Source organism: Alligator mississippiensis, chromosome 13, assembly GCF_030867095.1.
Source record: "Alligator mississippiensis isolate rAllMis1 chromosome 13, rAllMis1, whole genome shotgun sequence".
Lineage (NCBI taxonomy): Eukaryota > Metazoa > Chordata > Crocodylia > Alligatoridae > Alligator > Alligator mississippiensis.
In genome coordinates, this window is record NC_081836.1 from 29,108,121 (window position 1) to 29,129,512 (window position 21,392).

The following is a 21,392-nucleotide window of genomic DNA, read 5'->3' on the forward strand; positions in this document are numbered from 1 at the left end:
CCTGTTTTATTACCAGACTGCTGCAGACCTTGCGCTTCCTTCTAAACACAGCCAAATCTTGTCCAGGTGGCAGGATGACTTTTTAAAAAATAGCTTTAAGTAATGTAAAAATTGAGAGAGAAAGAGCCAAAGTACTCAGACACAGATGATGAGTGTTGCTGATTTCCAAACTCTCCTGTTTTTGGTGAAGGAAAAAAAACCCAAGATCCTAAAATCTTTGTTTTAATCTGTTGGATAAAAACAAACTATAGTGAAATAATGCTTGGGGGCATGGAAATGCATGCTGTTCTAAAAAGAAAAACAGCTGCCTGTTTGGGAAACATCAAAAGTCAGTAAATAAAACATTTTTGAAGTTTGGCATATTCAGAGACTCTACATCAACAAAATGCGCATGGGTTAAATTGAGGTATGATCTATTTGAAAGGTCTGGCTAAAATACACTTTATAAATCAACTTGCAGCTCAGTAACAGAACTCTCTGATTAAATCAAGAGTGCAACTCATTAGCCATTTATATAACATTAGGGGCCCAATCTGGGTCTCACTGATTTGAGTTTATTTTAGCCAAATTGCAAACAATTTAATGGCATCCTCCAGTGAATCAAACTGAAATTAATATTGTGAACATCTGAAATCTGGTGTCATACCAGCTACCTCAGAGAACCAGAGATATTATTAGTGCATTTAATGTGCTATGAAGTCCTTGAAAGTTGACAATAAATGCAAAATATTCTCATGAATAAACAAAAATAGATACAGTTGATTTCACATACAGTGTTTAATGTTTTAAAATGCACTGTAGAGCTATTTTTAATTAAATTTTGGAAGCACCCAGTCAACAATTTGGATTAGTTTAGTGGCCTTTTCTATCCTTATAGGGTAAACAAAAAGAAAAATGTAAAAGGACTTTCTTTTCTCCTTTGGAGAAGTGTGTCACTATGGATATTGTACTGTATTTTTTACAGCAAAAAGTTCATAAACATTTTGCCAAGTATCAGACTCGCAGACCACCCCTCCCCCCTAGACATTTTTATGCTTAGGAGCATGCATAAGCTCCTGCACACTGAACTGAACACATGGGGGATTGTAAAACCATACTCAGATTTGCATGTGAATATCTTACTCTGTGCCATTCACAAGTTGGGCAATGCTATAATTTCATAGAAAAAAGTTGTGGGCAGCAAGGTCTCACCTAAATAGATTAGAACAAATCTTAACTAAGAATAAGCAGTTATCAGAAAAGTGAATATTTTAATTAATTATAGTAAGAATAAGTCTAATAATTTACTAGCTATCAAACATCTCAGAAGGTCTGAATTTAAAAAAAGCCCTTTAAGATTGAAGAATCAATATTTATCAGTTTAAAGCATCAATTCTTTATTTCCTCCAGCAGCAAGCCATTTCAAATCTCTGTTGAGGAATTTAAGGGAATAAAAGTTATGCCTTTAATGGTAAAAACTGAATCACAGAAACCTTTCAGGCAGATTACTGAACACATTATTAAGACAAAGATGATTTTCCAAGGACCACACAATCAGACACTGTAGGTGTGCTTCTCCATTCATTACTCAATAGAGTCTGTATTTTTCTTGTTTGCGCCAGAGTTCAGCTCTAGTAGCAAAGCATGCATTGTTTTGGTAAGCTATGATAAATATTCTTATCTGTTCCCTGTAGATGAATCACAATTATACAAAGATTCTGCTCAACCTCTGAATGAAGAAATGTACTCCTTCAAAAATGTAGATGCAGTTAAAGTGTAGTGCTTTGGATGAATTAGAAAAATATTACACACAAGATACTATACAGATATTTAAATGGAATTTTTATTTTTCCAGTTTAACAGAACTATAACCATTATTTCTTCACTTGATTTTACTTGCATTTATATCTAATAAATGAACTGCATTCAAGTGCCATTTGAAGAATGAAAAGCAGAAAATCTATGGGTTTTTTAATGCAATGCAAATAAGGATTACTGCCTCTCACATTTAAATGGCTTTTTAATATAGATAATACTTTATATATGGGGCTGTCAACCTTACAGTAGAATAAAGACAAATTGTAAAAACTCTGAGGAGCATTTACATACACTGACAACTTCCATTTAAATAACATATAACTAATAGCCAAGTGGATGCACTGCTTGAAGATCACTTGACAGGTAAAACTATGTAATAATAAGTATGTTCACAACACTAATGTCTGGAACATTCTTCTTCTATTCATAGTAAATAGCACCTTAGGGCCTTGTCCTGGTAAAATCATTGGCAAATTCCCCTTTTTACTTCAGTTTGCACAGCAAAGCAATTTTTTCTCTTAGCCAGCAGACTGACCAAAATGGTTCCCTGGTGATATTATGAAACTCTAACTGCTATATCAGAACTTGCATATGCTTATACTAGAAATAAATAAGAGTACATTCAAATAAAGAAATAATGGTTATTGTTTTTTAAACTGGGAAAATAAAATCCTATTTAACATTTGTTTGGTACCTTGTGTGTTCAAACTGCTTTACAAACATTCATTAATCCTTTTACCACATCTGCAAGGTAGTTAAGCTAGTGGTTCTCAACCTTTTTTAGATTCAAGGCACCCCTCAGAAAAAGCCAGCTCTTAGTTTTCACTCATTTTTCACTACAGAAAAACAACAGCAATTCTTCTATTACAAAAAGCTTTAAAAAGACTGCTACAGGTCAGCATGTTTTTACCACTGTGGATTCCTGTTTGAAATTTCTGGGCTTATCTTGTCAATCATAGATAGCTGTTTGCACACCTAACAGTGTTAGTATTGCATGGTACTCCATGGTATTCTTGAAAGTATCTCATATCACCCAAGAGTGCCAAGGCACCTTTGTTGAGAACCAATGAGATAAGTGTTGATACTGCCATTTTTATATATGGAGAAATAGAGTAAATGATTTGTCCGAGGCCAGACAGTTAGCTAAACAGCAATCCTAGGACCACAATTCATATCTTCCAACACACAGTCCTGTGCAAAATTCATTAGATGCTACTGCCTCTCTAGTTCAGCAAAAAGTTAAGCTCCATCCCAAATGCCCTAGCTCTCTATTAGCTTACAGATATCAGAGTAATTCAACCATAGCAAAAAAGTAGAGAAGTGAAAGGAAAACAGGACTCCCTGAGCGTGCTCTGATAAGCGCACATGTGCAGTTTGCAGTGCCTCAAAGCAGTCTGAGGTGCCACAAAGTGCATGTGGCACATGTGTACACATTTGTTGCACTGCTAATTTGCAATATGATGGGGTTATTTTTTTACTTCGGGAGATCTCGGTGTCAAAAAAAACCCGCCACTGAAAAAAGTGGTGCAGCACACATGGCAGCAGCATGCACCACCAGACAAGGAGCCTGGCCAGCTAGAGCCATGCTCTGGTTGCCAGCCAGGCTCTGAGCAACCACATCAACACTGCTGCTGCCCTGGGAGGCCCCCAGGACCCCAGGTAAGGCTACTGAGGCCAACACAAGTGCTGGCCCCAGCCTCCCCTATCCCACCTGTGTCACTTTGCCATGTGCTGGAGTGTGCATGCAGGGGCATGCCCAGGGAAGGTAAACTAAAAGATACTGGGCTGCAGTCAACTAAGGAAGAGAACCACTTATTGCAATGAGCTTTGCTTGACCAAACAGTAGAATATTCATTATGAAGGCAGGTAGTGCATACTATCCTTAACAGTGCAACATGAGGAAGAAGGGCCATGTTGTGACCCCTCTGCAGGACTGTCAGTTGGAGAGATTGCCACAAGTCAGTGCATCAATAGGCCATTTGGCCATCATGCTTCTCTGGCATAAGCACTACTCATTTTCAGCAATATGCTGCATCTCACTGTAACAACAAGACATCCATCCCGAGTTAGCCAAACCACTGTTCAGATATCTGAAATCATTTGGATAAATCAGTTACAAGTTACCATTTCAAGCATAGGAGTAGAAATGTAGTAGTGTTAAATAATACTTAAAATACATGATACCCAAAGTTACAAGTTGCAGTACTGTCTCAAAACTAAACAATAAAAAACAGATTTTTATCTAATAGAGCTTTAAAAGAGAATAGCTTGTTACAAGCTAGAAAAAAAAAAGTTGCTACTGTATTTGGATAACCAAAGCTTTGAATACCTGAGGATGTATGATAGTTTGCTTACAGAAGAAAAGCCTTTCACGGAACTGCAGCCTTGGAGATGCCCAGACCGCTCCTACCCACATTTATAGTTAGGGTGAATTTGGACAAATGGTTCTCATGTATGCTAGTATTCCATAGTATTTTGTTGCTCATTTCTGTGTTCATTTCTAAAGCAGAGCTCACCCTCTGTGGGCAGCGGGTTACATTCACATGTTTTCTGCCAGGCAGACTCCTTTTTCATGCCCTCCAGAAATAGGGAAGCTGCATGCTCCTCAGTTCCTAAACAGAGGGTTAAAGAACTTTGGTGGGAGTTTGTTCTGTATTCTGGTGTAAACAATAAGGAATATAAGGACAAGGAGAGACTGAAAACAGAGACTACAAAAAAGCAATGCTGGGGGAGGGGCTCAGGGATAAAAGGAAAATGCCTGGAGAGAATTATGTAAAACAACAAATCTGGATTTATGCTGTTCAGGCTAATGGCTACTGAGTGAAGGGTGTTTTCTGTCCCAATCATATAGAGTTCTATGTAGTGAAAAAGCAGTCTGTTGACCCAAGGCCAATTTTTTATGCACTTGGACCAAGCACAGGAAATAATGAGTAGTGGAGCAAGTAATTAAGGCAGTCTCATTAAATCAGTAGATTGCTGATCTGATAACCATTTCAACCACTGGTTTAATCATCCTCTTTTTCACATATACCTTGTTTTATAAAAACCAATTACCTGGGAAGCAAAAAACACATCAATACAATGATATATTCATCCTTTCAGTGGTCTAGTGGTACTGCTTTTGCATTAGTTGTATGAAGAGGCAAGAAAGTTATCTCAGATTTCCAGGTAAAGGCTACACCTGTGTAGAGAAAGCATGCTGTGATATGAGAAAGGAAAGTATGCTATCACAAAAGTACTCACTACAGTGATAGGTGCTGTAGATAGATGAAATACTTTTCACCCTTTTGGTGAATATAGGACAGGCTTCATTATGGGCCCTGTAAGTACTGGAAGATTCAAGTAGAAAAAACAATCCTCAGAATACTGTAGCTGACTCAGAGAATTTCTCCAAGCAAAACCATTCTGCACGATATCTAATATGCTGTCTAGCACAAATCTTCATTAGCCACTTGTGGACCAGGTCTCCTGTCAAATATGAAATATACATACCATTTTAGGTTTTACAAAAAATTTAATATATAATTACTGTGGTGGGCCAGTAGGGGGTGCTCCTGCATTTGAGCCACCCACCTCACTGTGCCTGACCACCTTCCAGGCTCTGAGTGCCTCCCTGGGGGTGCCTCATGTCTGGCCAACCCCCTTCCTGAAGCACACCCGCTAGCCTGGGGGTTCCACTGCCACCACCCAGGGCTGGGCTTGATTCTGGCTCTGTACACCCTGGGAAACACAGGCCTAGTAGCTCTCGAGGGTACTTGATTCACTTCAAGAACTTGGGATGCTTCCCTCAGTCAGAAGCACAAGTAGTGGTCTCCCTTAGTCAGCTGAACCAAGGGGACCCCAAGGCATAATCTAGACCCACTCCCAGTAAGTCTCCCACACTAGGTACAAAGGAGAACTTTATTGGTTACAAGGGGTAAGGTTGGAATACGGTACAGGGTACAGCAATATCAGAGAAATCCCATAGAGCACACTCCCATGGCTGGGTAGCCTTTGATCTCGCATCTGAGTTACTGCAAGCTATATATCTAGTTAGATCTCAGGTAGCTTACTCACAAGTATCATCCAGAGGCAGGTGGAGATTCCCTCTGGAGGCAGGTAGTTCCTTGATCATGAGTTTTAAGAGAGAAAGTTTCAGATGGTTCAGCTCTTCTCTCTCTCTGAGCCTTCCTCATGGCTGCTGCCCCTTCCTCTTGGCCAGTCCTTAACTTATATAGCCCTTGTGACCTCATTTACCTGGTCCAATGAAGGCCAGCACCTGTTGGCTGTCAGCCAACCAATCTGAAATGCATCACTAGTTGCTGGGCAGACTGGCAGTTCCTAGTTCCCTAGGAGTCTAAGCCCCTCACCCAGGTATGTGATGCCAGTCACGTAGGCAGAGGGAGCAGGTTTCCCCCCGCCCTCAGGAATGTATCCAGCTCAGGTTACCTAAAGAGATAGGGTAAGGTGTGTACCCTCTGCAGGGCCCATCTTAACCAAATTGTCACAGAGCAGAGTTTTTGGGGAGAAACAGAGGTGGCCGTCTGCCACAATTACAACCTCAAAACCACTGTTTTCACAATACAGGCCATGCCAGGCTCATCCCTTTGCAGATTTGTAATGGTTGCAGAAAGATTGAGTTTCAGAACTAGTATCAGATCTGAAAGCATTCTTCCTCCCAGGCCTGTATTTAGACCATTAAACATTACCTAAAAAGGCAAATGTGATGAACGTGACATGCTCAAACAGGGGTTGGACAGGGCTGTTTGTTCAGCCATCATTTTGGCCCTTTAATGAATGGCATACACTCAGATACTACAGTGATGACAAATGATAAAGGGATGGATGGATGAATCTGATCTACTAAGAAGGGTCTCTTCCTGTCTAAAAAATGTTAACAATGCTTTGAACTTCAAGGATAGGGAGGGGGGCTTGGAGTACAGAAAACATTGCTAGATTCCTCAGGGTTCCAGAAGACATAATCCCCCAATGGTGGGAACCTTATTTCAAGTGCAGATGCACAAAGCAAGATAGCAGCTCTTTTTAATTGTAATTCTTACAAGCAAGTATATCCAATGATGGGGAGTGGCACAATATCATGAGTGACTACGTGACTTCCACAAGCACTACATATAAACACCTGTCCAGCCTCAATGTATGATTTACACAAACACACTTTCACTATGAAATATGGCGATGAAGTCAGGGGACAGCTCTGTGTGGGAATAAGAAACAGACATTTGTTTACAGAGGCAATTGAGACAATGCCAGTGTCCATTAGGCGTGTCCCTAGTATTTGTTTGGATGGTAGCCACTCCAGGCATATCGAGCAGCTGAACACTTTTTTAGCTATATATTAATTGCTCTGGCTAACAGTATACTTAGTGCATATAGGCTGAGAAAGGAGGACCACTCTATTGTGCAAAGCGGGCAAGTCTACACGAAATGCTAAATGCGGACTATACTAATTCTACTGTGTATTAGTGCATCACGGCAAAAGTTGTGCTAATGTGCTAATTAATATGCAGTAGAATTAGTCTACTGCACATTAATGTCACCAAAAGACCAGGTGCTGGTGCTACTATGCAGTAGCACTGGTTATAGCACATTTAGTCAGTACCTGCTATTACAAGTACTAAACTTAAAGTGCAGTACCAATGGTGCATTAATGCACATGTAGATCCATCCACTGAGTACTAACCATAAGACTTAATGTAGATGTGAGCTTGTAATTTACAAAGCTATCTGAAAACTGCCTGAGACACTGTACAGAGACAGAGTGAGTTCATATGGTTGACAGTGCCAGAGAAACAAGGCTGAGATCCAGTATCTATGATATAGCCTATATTTAAATAAGAGAAATTCAACATCAGGGGCTAATCATACAAACTCTCCATATGTAAGTAGTTACTTGTGCAAACTCTACTTTAAGAAATACAACTCCTTGTGGTAGCAAGAATTTGCTAAACTTGACATATGTACATAAAAATTGGGACATTCGTAAAATTAAATCAGGAAAATTAATCTGGTGCAATAATATAGATTATTCACACAGATACCTATATTCATATGTGTATTGTATAGCCAAGTTAATATTTCCCTGACTTGTGGATTTGAATTCTCTTATTAAGGGTGAGGATTTAAAATAAAAAGAAGAAAAGTTTAAGTCATTTGGAGCTTTTTGTAAACTGCACCTTAAATGCATTTATTACAAAAAACAATAATGCAAACACTGATAATTCTATATGTGTTTAAATCAAATAAACCTACTCCAACAAATACATGCATACCATACCTTAGCATAATCAGAAGCTATGCACAAACCTTAAATTTACAGTTAAAAATGTTCACTGAATAACAAAGAATCTTAAAAATCAATTTGAAAAATTCTCTGAATCAAATTATATACATTTGCTTAATATGCAACATGATCTGTTTGTCCATCTATCCATTTCTAAAATGGTTGTCAGAGTTGTTAAAACTCAATATATTGTTTTCCTTCCCCTGTAGAAAAGTTGTAAACCTACCAAGTTAACTATCTAAAGTATTACATTAAAGCCCAGTTGAAGATAATGGCAAAATTCCAACTGGCTTCAAAGATGCCAGGTTTTCACCAAGCTCTTTATCATGAACTTGTTTTCTATCTTAAAAGGGAAAAACAAAACAGAAAAAAAAAGTTGGGGGTTTTTTGGCTGTGATAAACCCCCTTTTTACTAAGAGATCCTACACTGATCCGTGATCAGTACAAAAAGCTACAAAACTATCAAAATAAAAAAATATTGTTTTTGTGAGTAATCCATTTCCCTAAGAAAGTGAATCAAGGGCTCCCTGTTTCTGAAAGCAGGAGGGCCATGTTTCTAGCTTTAAAAAAAATCATGCAAGAAACATTCTGTTGCACAAAAGATGCAAAAGGTTCGACACATTTGTATCCCATGGGAGCTTCCTAGCAATGTACTAATCCAGTCTAGTCCTGCCTGGCTTTAAATAACCAGAGGAACCAAAGAATTAAAAAAAACCCCACAGTCCTTCTCTTACCATGCACCTAGATACTGCCTCATTAGAGAGGCAGTACCTTCTTGTGACTTCAGTTATGTAATAATACATATACAATTAGCATTACCAACATGGGAGTCTGTGGTCTAGTTGTTACTGTAATATAAATTATTATATCCCAAAATCTTTAATTAACACTAAAGTTGCAAAGTCAAGCACTTAGAAGTATGGAAATACCAGAATTAAGACTGCCTGTGCAAACTATCATGCAAAAATTGTCTCTTTTGCATACATTTATGATAGACTCCAGGTAGTGCTTTTTCCATAGGATGCCTATCTCATTCAGAGAATGGACTGTTATTTAATGTACTATTTTATCCCTCATATTCAAACGATATTTAACCCTCCTATTCATATCTTTTACCCCCCATACCCAGATTTTTAATAATGCATACCACCCAAACATTGTTTTTAGTAAAAAAAAACGAATTATTTCTTCACAAGCATTTCTATGGGTCTGTCTTCATAGTATCTGAGTTCTTTACAAACATTAATTTTCATAACACTCTCAAACATGCTCACTAATTTTGGGTGCTGACTGGATCATGCCATGACAATTTTTCAAAATACTTCACACTTCCATGGTCATTTCTATGTTCAAGGTGCAGCTCCAGTTGGTTTCAGTTGAAGCTGCGCACTCAGTAGAACCATTTTAGATGGTTCAAGAGAAAAACAAATAATAAAAAAAAAAAATCAGTGGGCACATCTACATGTGTGCCCAACTGCATAGTTGTTACTGTGCAGTCCTGGGAACCCATGGGTCATTTCCAACCCTACTGCACAGTAGCAATGAGCTACTGCACAGTAGCATCCACATCACAGTTCGTGCCCGGCGATGCTACGTTGCCGTAGCAATGAGCTATGTCATGGTAGCTTGTCATTATGGCAACACAGCATCTTGTGTAGACACGCCCAGCCTGAGATATATACCCAGCATGGAAACTTTTTCTCTAAAAGGTTAAAGTCTGAAAAACTTATTACACAACTAAAAATAGGGTTGTATAAGGGGCAACATTTCTTATAGCCAGCACTACCACTGCTACCACTAAGAATTTTTAAAGATTACAAATATCTTGGAAAGACTACAAGAATCATTAACCCTACTGCCCAACATCAATACGGGGCATGTCTACATGTGCCCCTAACTGTGCATTTGGTACTGCGCAGTCCTGGCGGCGCAATTATTTTTAGATGCTATGTCACTGTAGTAATGAGCTACAGCAACATAGCTCATCACTATGGCGAGGTAGCATCTGCATCACGGTTTGTGCCCACCAATGCTACATCACCGTAAAACATCGCTACATCACTATGTTGCCTTGTGTACGTGCGCCCGCTAAGTGTTTCCAGTGGATTTTATGAGAATAATCAGATGCTTCAATATGTATTTTCAATGCTTGCTTACCTAAAGAAAAATAAATTAACCAAATAAATAAAAGAAACATAGAAGGGCAACATTACACTTTATCAAATGCTCAAGAGTTTTTTCAAATTCCTCTCATCTCAATCTCAGCATTACTGAATTCCTTCTTTTAAAGCTGCCTCCCAAGTGTTTGGCATTTTCTGACACTCAAAAACCAGCACATTCTATACAATGTTTTAAAAGCAAAAACCTTTTTATGGTATTATGTTCAGGGTCGCAGAACTCAAACATGGCTGATGTATAATCCAGCCAGATCTAAACAAATTACAGAGGTGGGTGGATGAGAACAGGATCAAATTCAACACATACAAGTGCAAGGTGCTGTATCTAGGGAGAAGGAACCAGCAATACACCTATAGGCTGGGGAACACCCTTCTTGTCAACACGGTGGCAGAAAGCAATCTTGGAGTCATTGCTGACTCCACGATGAACATGAGCTGCCAATGCAAGGAAGCGGTCAGTAAGTCTAACCACGCCTTATCGTGCATCTACAGATGCATCACAAGCAGGTCTAGGGAGGTGATCCTTCCCCTCTATGGGGCGCTGGTCAGGCCACAGTTGGAGTACTGCATCCAGTTCTGGATGCCACACTTCAAGAGGGATGTAGCTAGCACTGAGAGGGTCCAGAGAAGGGCCACTCACATGGTCAAGGGGCAACGGGGCAGATCTTACAAAGAGAGGCTAAAGGGCCTGACCCTATTCAGCCTCCACAAGAAAAGGCTGAGAGGGGATCTGGTGTTTGTTTACAAACTCACCAGGGGGGACCAGCGGGAATTGGGGGAGGCTCTGTTCCCCCGGGTACCACCTGGGGTTATTAGGAATAACGGCCACAAATTGTTAGAGATGAGGTTCAGACTGGACATCAGGAGACATTACTTTACAGTTAGGGCTGCCAGGCTCTGGAATGGGCTCCCAAGGGCAGTGGTGCTCTCTCCTACCTTGGGGGTCTTCAAGAAGAGGCTGGACAGATATTTGGCTGGGGTGATATGATCCCGGCACCCGTTCCTGCCAGGGGCAGGGGGTCGGACCTGATGATCTGTTTAGGTCCCTTCTGACCCTAAGTACTATGATACTATGACATTTCATCAACTAAAAATAAAAATAGCTTTTAAACTGATTGAAAGTTATCCTGTTTACTGTCTCAAAAGAAAACTAAATTTAAAAATCAATATAAACTACACTCTACACCTTAGAATGACAAATTCCATCTTAATTACAGAGATATCAGAAAACCTTCAAATGAAAAGCTGTTACTGTACATGTAACCTAAGCTTTAAAATAATTATTCTTGCTGTCATAAGTCAATGAAGAGAACAGGGGGGAAACTGAACTCAAACAATCAGCATAATCTGATTTTTCAATGAGGTCATTTTGCCTCATTATTCCAAAATACTACAAATTACTGTCTAATATAAGTAACCTACATTTACAGAACACAAATATCCCAAAAGATGTCATGTGATATAATCAAACAAAACTGCTGCTCCTGATTAGCCAAATCAAATCAGTATTTCTAATCCAGATGGATGCAGATGGCTAGGGAAATGAGGAAAGTGATGAGAAATTTTACTTTGTCTTGTCCTTATAGTTTGTGCTGAACCTTGACTGAACTGTTTGTCTAGATGTTTTTGGAGTGTGTATAAGTAGAGGAGTGTATAGGAAAAGGGAAGAGAAGGGCAGTTCTCAGTGCTCTGCCAAGAATGCACTGGACTGCCCTCAGTAGCAACTCCTCATAAGGTAGGAGTATGCTGCAGGATGAATTCCTTCTATAATGTCTGTTTGGCATTTGACCTAAACTCCAGACACCATTCACCCCTGGCCTGCATCCATTAGCATAGGGAAATACCTTTAAACAGTTAACTTCAAAGGCATGGGACATAAACAGCAATGAGTTCAAAATAAAAAAAGGTGGTGCACCAAAATACCTTTGTCATGAAGACAATCTTAGACAATAGATTTTAGACACTAACCATTATTACAAATGCCACCAGTAATTGTGCAGGCATTGTAGCTCTTCTGAACCTCATGTTTCACAAATCATAACTAATATAAATGCCCCTTGAAAACTAAGAGCATTTGTATTGGTCACAGAAGGTAGTTCTTGTAAATGCAACAGAGAAGACAAAGAGGTTTGTAATGGTCCAAATGGCTAGATCTAAATATAGGATTAGTATATTATCTTTGACAGAGAAGCCATCAGAATTTACAATAGAGATGAACTAGGAGTTGCTAAGTTTATGTTTAGTATAAAATTTAAAGCAGCAGCAGACAGTTTAGAAAAATTGTAAACTGAGTATTTCAAGCTTCAAAACAGTTACAAACGTTCTGATGGGGAAAGGCATCATGAAAACCTTCTCCTCAAGGGTGCAAGGGAAGGCGCTGACTCCCTGGGTGGTATCTCTTCCCTAACCAGCACTGTTCACTTTTTGGGTTGTCTTGACCTTGGAGTACAACGGAGAATATGGGGTTATACAAGTAGATCAAAGAATCATCTTGGACTGAAATGAGCCCAGCAAAGTTTAACACATCAATGAGAAGATAACAGTTTATGAAGTGACATTTCTACCTCAGACCTATTAGAAATTCCATTGAGAAGCCAATGAAATTGAAGGTTACAGATTGCTATGTTTCATTTAGTTTTTATTGATGAGAGAACCATTACAATTCTAAAAGAATCCTGAAAGATAAAATATATCCTATACTAGAACAAACAGTTGTATTAACAATATGAAATAAACAATATTATTCTATTGCTGTCACAGCCTAGATTTAAATCACTGTCTTGGCTGTTTTAATGGAATCAAGCTAACTGTAGCCTCCCTTATTTGATTCTTTCATCTTCATTCCATTATGGTTCCATCCTGAAGCATATTTGATGTTTTTTAAGTTGAACGCCACTAAGCAAACCATTAGTTAACATTTCTATACTGGTTTGCGCAGCTTAGTTTATTGGGTGAACTGGCATTCGTGAACTGCAGGAGATAGAAACTGTGGTAAGAAACCAAAAATTTGTAAGATCTGAGCCAGCTATTTTTATGTTCAAAGCTATTACAATTCTCCAGCTGTTCAGAATATGATAATGAACCAATTATTTGTTGACTCAATACAACTAAAAATTCTGGTTTTATAACCAGAAGAAAACATGAAGGACAGGATTTATAAAAGCAAAAAGGTCATGTTTCTAAGATCAGGGGTACTAAAAATTCCAGGGATTATAAATGCAGCATTCTGGCATTTTAAGCTCATAGTTACTAAAGACACATAAGCCAACAAAGTTTATTATAACTGTGAATCAAGTACCTTCTGGATTCATTGTTATAGTTAGCTTCATAGACAAGTAAAAGGATTTTAATAATAATGATTAATCCTGGTGGTTTCTGGATTCCTGATTGCTACAAACTCTTCAGGCAAGCCAATGATCTTTATAATAGCATAAATGGCTATTTATCAGACAGCCATAGTTTGACACTTGAAACAGAGCTACAATACTTTAAATGTATATTAAGTTTTACTGATATTTATAAAGTCCAGAAGGCACCAGGCAATGATTTTAGTGTCAGCCAAAGTACTTTGTGATTTATAAAAGTTTAACCGGGGGAGTATGTTCAATGCATAGGAGCATGGAGCTTCACTTTGAAAATCATCATAGCAAATTATTCAGCAAATTTTACTTTTTGACTGAAGGAAAGTTTCTTTGTTTTCAGAAATAAATTAATCATGAGAACCAAAACTATATTTATCCAGGGCCATACTTTGCAGCTTCTCTGACTGTGTTTGTTCATTTCAATAGTACTCCTCAAGGTAAAAGGCACTCTTCATGCAAGTAAAGCTAAGAGCTAGCTATATTCTGCCAACAATTAACTCTTGAGCAAATCAGTATTCATTTGTAATTATTTCGTTACACAGGACATTAAAAGTGACATATATAAGGGAAAAACTGGGTTCACATATATCTATGACTCCAAAGACGATCTAAATGACTGAATATATTTAAATAATGTTTTCTCATTTAATTTATTGTAGACACTTCAAAATTATTAAGTTGTATTTTCCTTGACTTTTCTGAGAGTTTTGAAGGATTCAGGAACTGGATTAAGACCTTAACTGAAGGTCCAGGGTGCCAAATCTCTAGGAAAAGATTTCTTGTCAAATGTTTACCAGGGATTTGAATAAAACTGGTATTTATCAAATAACTAAACAAATACACTACATTTTGAACCATCTCTCAACTGGTTGGCCATTACTTCTTTAGTGCTAGTGATACTGTTTTCTAATCCTCCATGGATTTTTTCCCCCAAGAAGGTAGGTAACACCTATATCTAATAAATCACATACCTCTTAGTGAGAGATATGGGGGAAATAACTCTTTCGTGTCTTGTAAACAAAAAGAGGGAATAAGAAAACCAAGTTTTTTCTCAGTGCCACTTACCTTGACATCTTTCAAAAGATTTAAACCTATTATTTTGGGTATCTGGTTAAGGACTTTGCTATATTTCTTCACAGATTTTGGTATACGCTGTTATTTTTAAATCCATGCTATGTTTTCCAAAGGGCTTCATGTTTCAGAGGACTCCACAATGTTGTCTTATCTTTATAAACATCAGACACATTGCACAGACTTGTCAGAAGCCAGTAAAAAATATGTGAGAAGTAAGAACAAGTTACTGCAAATCATTGACTCTTATTACCAAAAAGCCTGGGAAAAAAGCAACATGGGTGTAACAATAGCTTAGAATTAACCATTTACTGACAGTGGTCATTCCTCATGAAACACATGGTAGGATATCTTAAAACCTTGCATTTTGTACACTCCCTCCAATCCATTCACAACCAGCTACAGAGATCTGGAAAGTCTAATGAAAGCTCACAATTGTATAAAACATTTCCCTTTCCAAAGTGTGCCCATTGACACGGTAAGCTGCATCTACCTCAGAGTAGCAGGGGACATTGTGTTAGCACAGTGATACTTATGAAGCTTACCTTTTGCTAGAAAGGAAGGAAAAAGATCAAAACAGGACATCTATCAGTTTAACAGGAAAAGCAAAAAAAACAAACCCCAACAGTCCAAAGCTGACTATAAGTACTACAGTTTGCAGTGAATCCACCCTAATCAGTAACACATTAAGGAATGTATTTGTATAAAATATCTTTCTAGGCTCTGCATATTTGTACCTGGAATCAATTCAATATTTGTCTGTACATTTTAATATAGACAAATTTAAATATGCTATACAAATATAGATCTGATAGCACATATATGTGTGTATGTATGTATGTAAATGGCTAAGTATTACATAAATTCCCACACACTATGATTCTCTTATCTGCAACCGACTCCCTGGCTAAACATCTAGAGCAGGGATTCTCAACCAGGGTACTGCAGCACCCTGGGGTGCTGTGAGATCCTTTAAAGGGTGCCATGGGGTGCCACACAATACTGGCACTGCTAAGTGTGCAAATACCTACACATGATTCATAAGATAAACCAAAATACTTCGAATAGGAAAACATAGTGTCAAAAACTTTCTGATCTGTTGGGGTCTTTCTGAATTTTTTGCAACAGAAAAATTGGTCTATCTTTCCATAGTCAAAAAATGAGTGAAAGCTAAGAGCTAGCATTTTCTGAGGGGTGCCTTAAATCAAATAAGGAGTGCCTTGAGCCTAAAGAGGTTGAAACTCACCAATCTATAGAAAAAGAATGGCTTTTCAGCATGCTTGAAAAATTACCAAATCTCAGTTCTGACAGAACAGGAAAGGGAACAGATTTTATAAATTAAGAAATCCTATCACAAAGACCTATCAGCAGCTACAGTAAAATACCTGCCAGATGCTAGTATTAGCCCATCAACTGTTTTCAAATGCGGCATTATTACCCTGGGAAAGTGGCAACACATTCAAAGCATTAAAGTTTGCCATTGGAGTTTATATTATTACTGTTTTACTACTTACATTGCAGTAATGCCTAGAAGCCCCAATCATGGGCAAGGATCCCACTGTGCTAGGCATTGTACAAGCACAGAACAAGATGATCCCTGTTCCAAAGTGCTTGTATTTATAATTGTGGATAATGGCTATCTTTGAAAACAGCCTACTTTTTCTATACTAGAGCATTCTCCAGAAAAATGATAAGAGGAATCTGTATAACTGAAAGGCAAGATTCAGCAGCTCATATTAGAGCAGGGGTTGGCAATGTATTTAGGCAGAGTGCCAAAAACTCCCACTTGTGAGATGTTGGCATACCAGGGGCAGATGGCAGGGGAGCCATAAGGGGCCCAATCCTTGTTGTGGCAGTGCAGCCATGGCCCCTTCCCCACCGTCTGCCCTGAGGTCCACATGCCAAGCAAATTCCTTTGTGTGTCACACTCTGGCACCTGCACCAGAGGTTACCTATCCTTGTATTAGAGGGATTCTGTTCTTAGATAGCCTGCTCATGAATGTACATCAGAATAAATGTTTATTATGAAGGTGGGATGAAGCATGGTCATGTAATTTCTCAAATATTTTCCCTCGGGGTGGCAGCTTTGACATGGCCTCTGAATGGTTACTTTTCTGTCCTCAAGATTTTATTTTAATATGATGCCCTTCTTTTCTGTGTCTTCCCACAGTGCAATTTGACATGATGCGTGCCTGTAACCTAATTGCTACAGTTGCCTTGACTGCTGGTCAGCTCATTTTCGTCTTGGGGCTGGTGGAACTGCCAATTATTTCTCAGGATACCCAGTGGTGGGAGGAAGCCATAGCTGCCGTGTTCCAACTTGCCAGTAAGTACCTCCTTTTGCAGAAGGACCTGGTTCCTATTAGATCCAGACGTGGAAGCATGCTGTTTCACAAATCCTCTAGAGCAGGAAAGTCAAACTTGTTTGATCCTTGGGCCAGATTCAAGCCCTGGGGCTTCTTGTGGACCAGATCAAACCCACTTCTGGAAGTAGGGTGGCTGGAGGCTGCAGAAGTCCGAGTCCCTGTTTCAGCTAATGCTGCCATTGCTCATCCTGCTGCTACCCCATCAAGTCCCCTAAAATGTTTCTGTACCCCAAAATTCAGCAGTGGGGAGAGTGATGGTGGTGGTAACCCCTGCTGTTCGCTGAGCCACTATGGTAGGTCAGGAAGCCACAGAGATTAAGACCATTGTTGCTTGTCACACTCCCCTAAATTTCCAGCCCTTCCAGGAGCCCTCGCAGGCCATATGACAGCTCCACAGGCCAGATCCAGCCCACAGAACAGATATTTGACATACGCATTCTAGAGTGAAACAGAAGACCAACAGGGTTTGAGCACCACTGTAGGTCTATTCAGACTCCTTAATAGCTCTCTCCATGTTAGCTCACCAATTTATGAGCTTTTGCAGAACACAAACAAGAGCTCCTTCCTTAGATTAGAATGAATTCCTGTCAGTCAACCAAAACTACGAGCTACTGTTTAGATCCCATAAGGAAGACAAAAGACAAGGGAACGTGTACTCTAAGTAATATAACTGCATGATTTAATTTGACTAAAAATACCAAAGGAATAATGGGAAAGAACAAGAAGGGGGACAGAATGAACTTTCCCAGCTGTACTGCAATGCAATTATATATGCCTTTCAGTTAACTGAATTTTATTCCGTGGAGATTTGCTGGATTTTGATGGATGCATGTGTCTGTAACCTAGTAAATAAAGCTACAATCAACATATTGGAAACACTGACCATTATAAATAAAGTTCCCGTAGTCTTTTTCATGGATACAAACTGTATACAAAAATGAGAAGGGAAAAGAGGAAATGGCTTCATCTCAATACCAAAGTAAAACCATTAGCACCAAATCATAAATGCTTTACATTAATCCCTTCCTTTACAAGATAAATCAGTCATTCCATATTTGCTAAATAAAGGGCCCAATCCTACAAAACTTCTATGCATATAACTACTAGGCCTGTGTGGAGCGGCTAGTATTCGCTTTCGATTCAGCCGATTTGGGGGACAGTGATTCAATTTGGTAATTCGAATCACTGTCCTAAATCAATTCAGCCGAACCTGGTTCAGAGATCTGGCCACAGCCGAATCAGCTGAATCTCCAAATAGGTTCCATCCTCTGCCCACTCTCAATGGCTTCCCTGCCCACTCTCCCAGCTCCCGGCTCTTTAAAAAAAGCCCACATTCACCAGCTGCTGCCTGGAGGTGGGGGGGATCCCCGCTGTCCCCCCCCTACCCCACGCTACACAGGGGGCTCTGCCACAAACCCCCCAACCCCCACTCACTCCCCCAACCCCACCCCCCACGGCTGCCCCGCCTGCCCTAGCTCCTGGCCCTTTAAAAAAAAACAAGCCCCATCTTACCGGCTCTTGCCAGGTGGGGGGGCGATCCCTGCTGCCCCCCACTGCCCTGTGCATCAGGGCCTCTGCCCTGAGCCCCCAGAAGTCCCAAGGCTGCTGCAGCAGCTGGTGAGTTCAGACTTTTTTTTTTAAGTGCCGGGAGCTGGGGTGGGCGGGGCAGCCATGGGGGGGGCTGGGACAGTGGGTGGGAGTTGGGGGGCACTCAGGGGGGCTGAAGGAGCAGTCAGGGGATGGGGCCTGGCAGGGGTCCCCCCATGGTCCCCCCCGCCTCCTCCAACTCCCCCTCCCCCTCCCCTGCCCCCTACTTACTAGCATGCAGTCCGGGTCCAGCTCCCTGCTACAGTGAGCAGGGACTGCCCAAAATGCCGAAGTTCTTCGAATCTTTTCCAAATCAATTTGGAGAGCTTTGAATGGATTCAGACATTTTAACTGGTCTCCTGATTTGATTCAGCTTTGGAGATTCAGCCACCAAATTGGGCCGAATCTCCTCTGAATCAAATCAGCACCCAAAGCTTCACACAGCCCTAGTAACCACTGCTGAGCAGTAGTTCAAGTACAGAGGCCTTAAAGGATCAGGCCCAAAACATATAATTAAACTAAAAAATAATAATGTAATGTTAGAGCATCTTAACTTTGAACCTTTACTTAAACACATTTCAGAGCCTCTGCTGCATTCACTGTAAATCTGTATCAGAAGATTTAGAACAGCATAAATCCATCTGGGTCCCTGGAGGAAACCAGGATTTCAGAATCTAGACTCTAGATTCTAGAGTCTAGACCAAGAAATCATCTTTCCCACAGCAATTATAATTCAATTCAACTGAAGTCAGATAGCTAAGACCCCCTTTTCAAGAATGCAAGGATTCAGATACTCAATAAAGAGAAAGTTCTGGAGGAAACACAGATCATAGCGATACATTCTTCTCACTGTAATGGAGCCAGCTTGCAGGAATGGTGGGACCCCATGAACTAGCATAATATTGCCCAATAGCCAAATTGGCAATCTTTGTGCAACAAGATCTGCGCATAGTCTCTTGATGTAAGGTAGCAGCAAAGCACACTGCTTTTGAAACTGTGGGATGTCTTTTTGTATAGTCCTTTCTTCTCTTCAGTATGATGTCTGCTCTTCTCTTGCTCTGACCCCTCCTCCACAAAGCTCAGCATGCCTGTTTTCTACAGAGAGGAAATGCATTCTGGCCCTGTTTAGCTCTGTTGTTTCATTGACAAACAGTACAGTGGACAGCCGTGTGCCTTTCTTCTATCAAGGCTGCTAATTTTAGACACTGCTTTTTTCCCCCCCATGCTGGAGTCTGTTTTAAACACAGTCAGAGAGAGACTGAAGGGCGCCAGGATATCCCGACACAGGAGAAGGAAATGCCTGCTATTACCTGTTATGCAAGCTGAACCTTGAAATCCCCAGTGCTGGGAGGGGAAAGAGGAGGAAAGCCAGAGTCAGAATGATTAACAAAAGCCTAATGAGAATAGTAGCAGAAGGTTGAGTCAAAGAGATCATTTGTTCTGTCTGTATTTATTCTGTATTCAGAGGTGTGAAAAGAAGGACCTGGCAGCTAGTGACATAGTTACAAAGAAAATCCATCAGCTGTATGAATCAGAGGGCTCTCAACTGCAGAGGTGGAGTGGATAAGTCTCATAAGAGGGTAGAAAAGCAGAACAGGGTCAGTCATCAAATTTGCTGCTCTCCACTGGATGGACCTTTAATAGTTACCTGACTGTTTTTAGTCTTGCAACGAGTTAAAGGAGACTGATTTTAAAGCTCATTAACTTAGTGAAGTCTAAATATTATGTTTAGATGCATTTCCTCCAGATATCTAGACCATGCAGCTGACATCTTTTGACACAAAGGTATTTGGATAAAGGGGGGAGGTGTAAACTTGTAGGACACCCACCACAAGGTTAACTTCCTGACACTCCCTCTCTCTGTCCAGGATGATGGGAGGTTGTGATGCGTGTTGTTTGGAAAGGAGGTCACTCTAACTATCAGTACTAAACTTATCCCTGCCATGGAGAGTTGCCAAGGGAAACCATGTACTGATCAAAGAGACTGTTTCTTTTTTCAAAATGCCCTACAGAACTCAGCTTGTGCCTTGTACTGTCAAGCAACTCAAACTGGTCAAAAAACACCCTCACCTGCCAAACCCCTTGGATTAAATTCAGATTATGGATTAAACCCATTACACCCATGGGTTATTTCAATCTTTCCATGATTGTCACACAACATACACATTCAAACTGTGACTTGGTTCAACAATTCAATTGATTTGACAAGGGACACTGATAGATCCACGGTGTCACAGCGGGGGTTGATACGGAAAGGAAGAGACACCTTCTCTCCCATGTTCAAGCCTTGGGCAATAAATGTATAGTTAAGTCTATATTTCAGGTTGATCATCTCCTGCATAGTTTTAATGTGAACTACCAATTTAAATAAAGGAAAGAAACATAAGAAGGGAATGAGTATGCAATATTTATTTAAAATATGTATTCTCCACAAGACACAGTCGATCAAGCCTGTTGAATTTAGGGCATGCAAAAATGCCCATCTTTGCAGGATTTTGAGAGGGGGTGGTTAGATAGGGAACATGTGGGTTCAAATGGGATAGTATGTTGTAATTTTAAGAAGTAATTTGTGTGAACACAGTCCATGACATGCATGTTCTTTATATATATATATATATGTGTGAGTATTAGATGATCAACTTTGAAAAAGTCAAATAAACCACCCTGCCATAGTCTGAAAAACTAAAGCAACCTTCTCTTTTCTTTGACAAAACTGAAAACACCAAAGGAGTGGATCTCCAACTTTTTAATT

At 39.9% G+C, this 21,392-nt stretch overlaps 2 protein-coding genes across 4 annotated transcripts in view; one reads left to right on the top strand and one right to left on the bottom strand.

The window, feature by feature from the left end:
- Positions 1-21,392, bottom strand: part of IFT140 (intraflagellar transport 140) — a 177,739-nt gene that overhangs the window by 34,498 nt on the left and 121,849 nt on the right. The gene's annotated exons all lie outside the window — the stretch shown is intronic.
- Positions 1-21,392, top strand: part of TMEM204 (transmembrane protein 204) — a 41,532-nt gene that overhangs the window by 1,552 nt on the left and 18,588 nt on the right. The window contains exon 2 of the mRNA XM_006263211.4: positions 16,858-17,013. Coding sequence (XP_006263273.1) covers positions 16,858-17,013 — 156 coding nt within the window. The remainder of the gene's footprint in view (positions 1-16,857; positions 17,014-21,392) is intronic.